The sequence below is a fragment of the Orycteropus afer genome, unplaced genomic scaffold (assembly GCF_000298275.1).
Source record: "Orycteropus afer afer isolate SDZICR_OR568_19922 unplaced genomic scaffold, OryAfe1.0 scaffold00117, whole genome shotgun sequence".
Taxonomy (NCBI): Eukaryota; Metazoa; Chordata; class Mammalia; order Tubulidentata; family Orycteropodidae; genus Orycteropus; species Orycteropus afer.
Window position 1 is genome coordinate 2,248,263 of NW_006921704.1, and position 9,825 is coordinate 2,258,087.

The 9,825-nt window shown below is 40.9% G+C and overlaps 1 protein-coding gene across 1 annotated transcript in view; it reads left to right on the forward strand.

Moving 5' to 3' along the window:
* The window catches only part of UGGT2 (UDP-glucose glycoprotein glucosyltransferase 2), a 601,530-nt gene that overhangs the window by 585,775 nt on the left and 5,930 nt on the right, over nucleotides 1-9,825 (forward strand). Inside the window, exon 37 of the mRNA XM_007944010.2 lies at nucleotides 4,886-5,002. Coding sequence (XP_007942201.1) covers nucleotides 4,886-5,002 — 117 coding nt within the window. The remainder of the gene's footprint in view (nucleotides 1-4,885; nucleotides 5,003-9,825) is intronic.

The following is a 9,825-nucleotide window of genomic DNA, read 5'->3' on the forward strand; positions in this document are numbered from 1 at the left end:
TTCAATATTTTGCCCATAGAATCTTTCAATATTGCAACTCGAGGCTTATATTTTTTCCTCAGTTCTTTCAGCTTGAGAAATGCTGTGTTCTTCCCATTTGGTTTTCTAACTCCAGGTCTTTGCACATTTTATTATAGTAATTGGGTTTGTCTGCTCGAGCTGCTCTTTGAAATCTTCTGTTCAGCTCTTTTATCTTGTCATTTCTCCTATTTGCTTTAGCTACACTTTACTCAAGGGCAAGTTTCAGAGTCTCTTCTGACAACCATTTTGGTCTTTTCTTTCTCATCTTTTTAATGACCTCTTGCTTTCTTCATGGATGATGCTCTTGATGACATCCTACAATTCTTCTGGTTTTCAGTCATTGATGTTCAAAGTATCAAATCTATTCTTTAGATGGTCTCTAAATTCAGGAGGGATATATTCAAGGCCATATTTTGGTTCTTGTGGACTTGTTTTAATTGTCTTCAACTTCAAGTTGAACTTGTATATGAGCAGCTGATGGTATGTTCCACAGTGAGCTCCTGACCTTGTTTTGGCTAAAGATATTGAACTTTTCCATCACCTCTTGCCACAGATGTAGTCGATCTGATTCCTGTGTACTCTGTCTGGCAAAGTCCACATGTATAGCCACCATTTGTGTTTTTGAAAAAAGGTGTTTGCAATCAATAAGTCATTGGTCTTGCAAAGTTCTGTCATGTGATCTCCAGCATTATTTCTGTCACCAAGGCCAAATTTTCCAACAACCAGTGATTCTTCTTTGTTTCCAACTTTTGCATTCCAATCACCAATGACAAGCAACACATCTTGATTACATATTTGGTCAATTTCAGACTGCAGAAGTTGATAAAAATCTTCAATTTTCTCATCTTTGGCTTTGGTGGTTGGTGCGTAAATTTGAATATTAGTCATATTAATGGGCCTTCCTTGTAGGCATATGGATATTATCCTATCACTGACATCACTGTACTTTAGGAAAGATCTTGAAACATCCTTTGTGAAGATGAATGCCAAGCCATTCCTCCTCAAATTGTCATGCCCGGCATAGTAGATCGTATGGTTGTCTGATTCAAAATGGCCAAAACCAGTCCATTTCAGCTCACTAATGGCTAGGATCGGAAGGAAGGTTGGGCAATCTACTTCCGTAGTGATACTGCCTCGGAAACCCAAGGAGGGGTCACTACGAGTCGGGTATGACTGGACAGCACACAACAACAACAACAACAACAACAATGCCTAGAATATCAATCGTTATGCATTCCATTTCATTTCTGACAACTTCCAATTTTCCTAGATTCATACTTCATACACACCATGTTCCGATTATTAATGAATGTTTGCAGCTGTTTCTCCTCAATTTGAGTCATGTCATGTCAGCACATGGAGGTCCTGAAAGACTTACTTTATCCATATCATTAAGGTTGGTTCTACTCTGATGAGGCAGCTCTTTCACAGTCCTATTTTGAGTGCCTTCCAACCCAAGGGGCTCATCTTCCTGCGCTGACAATGTTTCCGAGTTATTCATAAAGTTGCCTAGTAATGTATCAGACAGTGTTTCTCTGCTATTCATAAGATTTTCCCTGGGCAATTTTTGAGAAGTAGATGGCCATTTCCTTTTTCATAGTCTGTCTTAGTCTATAAGCTGCCTTGAAACCTATGAACCATGTGCAACTCTTCTAGTGTCTGAAACACCAGTGGCACAGCCTCAAGCCTCACAGCAACATACAAGCCTCACAGCAACATACAAGCCCCACAGGATGACAAACTGACAGACAATTTTGTCTCCCTTACCTGTTGGAAACCTCTGCGCCTTCCCCTTATCTAACTCCTACCTGGAATCTGCCACTTTGTAGTTCCTGGCCACTCCCTCCCTTTCCTGGCTCTAGGGCACTTGGGTCCTAGCCTGGCCTCCCTCCCCTTTACCTGGATACCCTGCCACTCCGGAGGTCCCAGGGCTCTCCTACTTCCTCCCTTTCCTGGCTCTAGGGGGCTTGGGGCCTAGCCTTGCCTCCCACCCCTTTGTACCAGGATATCCTGCTGCTCCGGAGGTCCCCAGCCTCTCCTGTTCCCTCCCTTTCCTGGCTCTAGGGGACCAAAGTAGGTGAGACAAAGTCTGGCCATTTTCACGTCCAAGGAGCATTCCAGCTACACTTCTTCCAGGACAGACTTTTTTGTTCTTCTGGTAGTCCATGGTACTTCTTTCAGTATTCTTTTCCAACACCACAACTCAAAAGCATTAACTCTTGTTTGATCTTCCTTGTTCATTGTCCATCTTTCACATGCATATCAGGCAGTTGAAAATAATATCTGGTACCATAGTGCCTAAGGCATTTGACTGCTAACCAGAAGGCTGGCAGTTCAAACCCACCAGCCACTCCTTGGAAGGAAGATTGGTCAATCTACTTCCATAGAGATACTGCCTCAGAAACCCAAGGAGGGGTTGCTATGAGTCGGATTCAACTTGATGGCAGTGAGTTTGGGGTTTTTTTGTTTGTTTGATTGATTTAAGTTAGATGCACCTTAGTCTTCAAAGTGACATCTTTGCTCTTTAACACTTTAAAGAGGTCTTTTGTAGCATATTTTCCCACTGCAATATGACATCTGATTTTCAGACTGCTGTTTCCATGGGTGTTGACTATGGATCCAAGTAAAATGAAATCCCTGATAATTTCAACTTCTCCATTTATCATGATGTTGCTTATTGGTCCAGTTGTTAGGAGTTTTGTTTTCTTTAAAATGATTGGTTATTTTCATGAAATCATTAACAACATGCCCAGGCAAAATCCTTGTGTAAGCACTTTTCTGCATATTACTGATCTACTTTCAACCACGTTCTTCTGAGGGCAAGCTGCCCTTCCCTTCTTTACCCATCAACAGTCATTGGTCAGCTTCTCAGAAACAAGCATAACCCTAGGACAAAATGGAACCAGAGTCAAACCTTCTATAAGCAACTTTAGCCATTCTAGGTACCCTGCATTTTTGGAGGTCCCTTACATAATACTAGCAGAAAACCAGACCTCTGGATCAGAAACGGACTTTACTCACAAAACATCTTATGCTAGCTCCCTATGCCACAGTCCACAGTATGGTAGCACATGAGGGCAGATGTCATTTGCACTTAAGAGGGGATTTGCACCACAGGAGTTATTGTTAGGTGCCGTCAAGTCAGCTCCAATTCATAGAGGCTCTCTGTACAACAGAATGAAACACTGCCTGGTCCTGTGCCAGCCTCATAGTCCTTCCTATGCTTGAGCCCATCATTGCAGCTACTGTGTCAATCCATCTCATTCCAGGTCTTCCCTTTCTTCACTGACCCTCCACTTTACCAAGCATGACATCCTTCTCCAGGGAATGGTCCCTTCTGACGATATGACCAAAGTAGATGAGACAAAGTCTGGCTGTTCTCACTTCCAAGGAGCGTTCCAGCTGCATTTCTTCCAGGTCAAATCCAATAGTTCTTCTGGAAGTCCACACTTTCAGTATTCTTTGCCAATACCACAATTCAAAAGCATCAACTCTTCTTTGGTCTTCCTTATTCATTGTCCAGCTTTCACATGTATATGAGGTGATTGAAAAGACCATGGCTTGGATTAGTTGCACCTTAGTGTTTAAGGAGACATCTTTGCTCTTCAGCATTCTAAAGAGGTCTTTTGCCACAGATTTGCCAGTGCATTACATCATCTGATCTCTTGACTGCTCCTTCCATTGGTGCTGATTGTGGATCCAAGTAATATGAAATCTTTGACAACTTTAATCTTTTCTCTGTTTATCATGATGCTTCTTATTGGTCCAGTTGTAAGGATTTTTGTTTTTCTAGGTATGTCCTTATGTTGCGGTATGATCTATACTGCAGACTAAAATCTTCATCAATAAGTACTTCAAATCATCTTCACTTTCAGCAAGTAAGGTGGTGTCGTCTGCATATTGCAGGTTGTTAATGAGTCTTCTTCTAATCTTGATGCATCACAGGAGAGGAACCCTCAAATTATGAATTTCAGAGTTTATATAGTATGACTAACACAGGTATCCATGGTAACAGAGAGAGACTGACAGAGTATATCTTTTACTCTGGAATGTAAACAAACCCTCTCTGGAGAGAAAAAAGTAACATCTCTGTAACCCTGCAATGTAAATGAATGTCTCTGGAAAACATGTTTCAAAATCTCTTCTGGTCTCTATTTTTAACTTACTGGGTTATTTGCTGTTCAAATATCCTTTAACCCAGATGCCAGCCATCTTTGCATAGAAAGCCTTGAAATGCAGAAATGTAAAAATATTCACGAAGCATTGTAGTATCCTGACAGGGATAGAAGGCAACTTAGGAATCCAGAGTGTGATAGTGACCAGCAAATATACTAATGTTGTTGCTGTTGTTATGTGCCCTCAAGTTGGCCCCGACTTATAGCGACCCCTCCTTGGGTTTCCGAGGCAGTATCACTACAGGAGTAGATTGCCCCATCTTCCTTCTGAGGAGTGGCTATTGGGTTTGAACCACTAGCCTTCTGGTTAGCAGTCAAGTGCCTTAGGCACTATGCTACCAGAGGTCCTAAAATATACTAATATCAGGCATAATTAATCCTGGTGATTCGGGCAGATGAAAGTAGTCAGGCTGTCCATTTGGGGAAACATGGAACAGTGGAGCTCTGGGCCTCCCTCTTCATCTTCAGTGATAGTTGAAATCTAGGATAGGTGTGGCCTCTGTCTCAGTGCATGGATTCAATCTTGACACAAGATGATTGGGTCAAATTAAGTATTTAAAGCTTTAAAAAAAGATAAATCTCATATTTGCGTCGTTTTTTGTTTGTATCTAGATAGCATTTTACTTCAACTTCTTTTGCTCTGAATCTAATTTCTGTGTCTGTTAAGTTTAAACCATTTTTTCCTATAGGATCTTCCAAATAATATGATTTACCAAGTTGCCATTAAGTCTCTTCCTCAAGACTGGCTGTGGTGTGAAACCTGGTGTGATGATGAATCTAAACAGAGAGCCAAAACGATTGATCTGGTGAGTATATTTTAACTTTTATATAAGCAGTTATAGAAATGTTCAAATAGAAATATTTTCCGTTTTACAAATGTAATTACACATATACTGTCTCACTTTTCCTGAGAACTCTGGTGGCATAGTGCCTAAGGCATTTGACTACTAACCAGAAGGCTGGCGGTTCAAACCCACCAGCCACTACTCGAAGATTGTGCAATCTACTTTCATAAAGACACTACCTCAAAAACCCAAGGAGGGGTCACTATGAGTCGAATCAACTCAACAGCAATGAGTTTGATTTGGTTTTTGGTTTAGTTTATTATATATGCATTTAGATTGCCTAATATAGGACTGTGTCAGGGACTTCCCAGGACCACTCCAGATTGATGATTCATATGGAGGACTTGCAGGATTCTAAATAATTATGTTCATGGCTTTGATTTGTGTGTGTGTGTGATTTAGGTAAAAATTTACAGAGCAAATTCACTTTCCATACAGAAGTTCACATATACTTTGTGTCATGACATTGACTACAATTTACCACAATGTAACAGCTCCCCTCCCACTTCCTCCCGGTAGTTACCTCTTCCCTGTGTCCATCCCTCCATGTACTCCTGCCCCCTGAGCTGTCTCTCTCTGCGTAAACAGTCCTTCTTTCTCTCATGATTGTTCTCTCCAAGGAGTGTATCTACCCCAGGTGAATGTTTAGCTCATTTGCCTATCTTTTGTTTGGCTGGAAGCCACAGGTGTGGGTTCACTTCCAGATCTGAAGGGCAGCTAGGGGCCATAGTCTCAGTGGTTCCACCAGGCTCTATCAGACCAGCAAACCTGATCCCCTTTTTTTTCCCCAAATATTTTTGAGTTTTGTTCCACATTATTCTCCCTCTCTATCCAGGATCTCCTACATAGATCCCCTTCCAAGTGGTTGACAGTGGTAGCCGGGCACCCTCTAGCTCTTCTGGTCTCATAGTCATATAGGCTGCAGATCACATGGTATACCAGTCACTAGGACTAATTGTTTCCATGAATCTTTGGTTTTCTTCATTCTTCTTTGCTCTGAATGAGGAGAAACCCATAGTTGCATCTAGATGGCTGCTTGCAAGCTTTTAAGATCCCAGTCACTACTCACCAAAGGAGGAGTTGGAACAATGTTTTGTATAGTATGTTATGCCAATTGAGCTTGATGTCCCCTCAGTCAATGCTCCCAAGCCCACAGGTTCAACTACTCGGTCCCTCTGGGTAGCTGGCTGTGACCAAGAAATGACTACAGCCTTGTCCCTTGTCAGCTCTACTATACACCTGGGAATACACTTATAGGACCATTGTCTGCCAACTCTAGGTACACTCCCCACTTCATAGACATACCCAATAGTTTAGCCTGTCCACCCATCTACCCACCCATATAACCATGTTTGCCTTCACTGACAATGCAGTACTGTATGTGCAAAGGGGTTCATCTTTGTTGTCTGTACCTCCCATGTACCTCTCTATGTCTTCCTCTTCCTCAATGCCACTATGTTGATCACTCACATTTAGTACATTGCATGATTTTGATTTATTACAGAGAAACAGTAGCAAAATTAGGGAAGGGGAAAATACACATGAGGTAAAATCCAGAGGAAACCAGGTGTAAGCTTCTGAGAGTTTTCTCCCAGTGGAATCAAACAGGATGTGCTTAATTCTTCAAGCAACAAATTCCACAACACACATGAAGTGTTGTCTAGTAGTGAAGCTCATTAGAGACCCGGTACCCAGAGTTTTTACTGGGGACTGGTCATGCAGGCACTCTCTGCCTGGCAAATACCAAAATTCCCATCTCCCAGAAGGAAAGCAGATGTTCATCATGAAGCATATTGTTTGCATAAACAGTTTAGGCACCATGAACCCTTCTTATCAGGAAAGGGTGGGAGAATGGTTCTAAAACCTAAGTTCCCTGATCCCAGGAAGGACTGTCTTTGCAAGCAGAACTTTCTAAGGATGACAGCCTCAGGCTGGCTCTGTTAACTCTTTTTTACACAAAAGCTTTAGAAGTAAAGACTCTGAACTAACAGAATGGTGTTCATCAATTACTGTCATCTTGCTATATTATCAGTCTAGTTCCACTAGTAATATTTGTTCCAGATAAAGACAACAAAAGTAACTCTGTATCTTTTTAAATCAATCTATATATGTCTTTTACAGCTTAGATTTTCATTTTAAGCTATTTAACTGTTACACAATTTAGCTCTCCTAGACATACATTCAAACTTAATTATTTGTTGCTCAACTGTCCAGAATTTATATTCCAATACTATATTGTCTTCAATAGATAGAAGATATTACAGTACTTTCTCTGACCATTTTGTTTTTTATGTGCTAATTTAAGTATAGAATCATTGCTTATAAAATCTTCACTGAAGAAAGAAACCATAAAAATGTTAGAATTCATACAGTTTTGAATAAAATAAGTCAGGACAATAAAATATAATGACATAAAAGTAGCATGCCAACAGGTTAGAATACAGTTGTTGGTTATAGATTGTAGAATGTAGCAGAAACAAATAAGATGGCGTTGTTAAGAGGAAAGCATGGGAATTTTGAAAAGAAAGGTCAAAAATTTTATGGAACATTAATGTTATATTGTAATATAAGTTTGTGACATAGATCTCCTGGGATCTTTAATAGTTAGGTTAGCATTAGCTACTGTAACAAAGCTTCCAATTTCACTGGCTTAACAATGAGCCCAGTAACAGACCCAGGTAGGTGTTCCTACCAGTGAGCAGCTCCTGTGTACATTGTGAAAAAGGGACCAGTCCCCTTCCATCTTACAGTTTCTCCATACAGAATCCTGTCATCACATATGTTCACCTGGAACTGCTCTGCCAACGTCCATTCTACCTGTGGCTTTTGAACACTTAATATGTGACCAGTCTGAATTGGTGTGTGCTTTGAGGTATAAAATACATGTCTCATTTTGAAGACTTAAAGCCACTACCTTTGACTCATTTCTGACTCATAGTGACCCATTTTTAGGACATAGTAAAACTGCCCAATAGGGTTTCCAAGGCTATAAATTATTTATGGAAGCAAATTGATTCATCTTTCTCCAATGGAGCGTCTGGTGGGTTCGAACCACTGACCTTTTGGTTAGCAGCCAAATGCTTTACCCACTACATCACCAGAGTTCTTTTGAAGATAATTAAAAGAATATAAAATATCTCAATAAATTTTTATATTTGAATAATAATATTTCAGATATATTGTGTTAAGTAAATTGTATATTTTTCTTTTTTTTCCCATTCAACAATCCATATACATTCCATTTTATAACAGTTACTACAATCTCCGCACTGTAACAACTTTCTTCTCACTTCCTCCCTTTGCCCCCCCTTTCCTTCTTTGTTTTTCCTCTCCTCTCCCACCTTCCTAGCTCTACTCCTGTGCAAATGCTGTCCTCTTGATCTTACATGCTTAATTATTATAATGAGTGCATAACCTCTTGATGTTACTGTTCACCTTATAGGTCTGTCTATCCTTTGGCTGTCAATTGAGTCATGGGGGTTAAGTTCAGTTCCTAGTTTGAAGGGTGTGTAAGGGTGATAGTCTTGAGGGTTCCACCAGTCCTCATCAGATCAGTAAGTCTGGTCTCTTTAACAATTTTGACTTTTGCTCCACATTTTTCCCTACTCTATCTCATGATCCCTTTCAGAATGGTCAGCAGTGTTACCTTGGCATTATCAAATTCTTCTGGTCTCAGGGTGGTTGTGGTAGTTAAAGGTTATATGTCACCTTGGCTTGGCTGTGATTTTGAGTGGCTTGGCAGGTAGATATAGTTATTCCCCATAATGAGAGTGGATGTGATGTAATAATTTCCATGGTGGAATCTTCTGTGAACAGATACTTAGTTGAAGGGTAATTCCCTTCAGGGGGTAGCCTGCTTCCAGTATATATCCAACAGCTTTGGGAAGAGTCTCTAGTTTTTTGCTCATTTTGGGATCCTGCATTTGGCCTGTCATCATCTTCAGTTCCTGGACTTGAACTAGTGGCATGGCATGTTGCCAGCCAATCTTGAGATTGTTGCCTGTGCAAGCTGTGAGCCACCAATCTGCTATTTTACCTGCTGATCTTGGATTCGTCAGCCTCAGTGTCAGACTCAGCAAATTCATGAGTCAGGAGAAACCTCCGGCTTCCTCCACTGGGCCTTGAACAAAAGGTAGAGCTGAACCCCAAGGTCAAGGGGCCTCCACCCAGCCCCTAGAGCCAGCACTCTGAAGTCAGACTTCTAACCTAGTCTTCCCCTAGAGCCGGCACTCTGAACTTGGACTCTCACCTACTGCACTGTAAGAAAATAAATTTCTGTTTGTTAAAGCCATCCACATGTAGTATTTCTGCTATAGCAGCACTAGAGAGCTAAGACAGTAATAGAGGCTGGAGTTCACATGCTCCATTCATCCTTTGGACTAATAGTTTCCTTGTGTCTTTGATTTCCTTCATTCTTCTTTGCTCTGGTCGGGGAGATACCTATAGTTGCATCTTAGGTGGCTGCTCACAAGCCTTTAAGACTCCAGTCACTACTCACCAAAGTAAGATTTAAAACCCTGTCTTTGTAGGCAATGTTATGACAGTTGACCTTAGTGTCCCCTGAGACTATGGTCCTGGATATCTCCATACCCAGCTACTCATTCCCTCCAGGTGTTTGGTTATGACTAGATGTTTTCATAACTTTGTCTCCTGTATGCTTTACTACATTCATGGATATATTTGCAGCACATAGAAATATATATATAGAGATAGCCTCTGTCAAACCTGTATATATCTGTGAGTTTAGTCCCATTTGCCTTCCTATCCTGTTCAGCTTGAATATC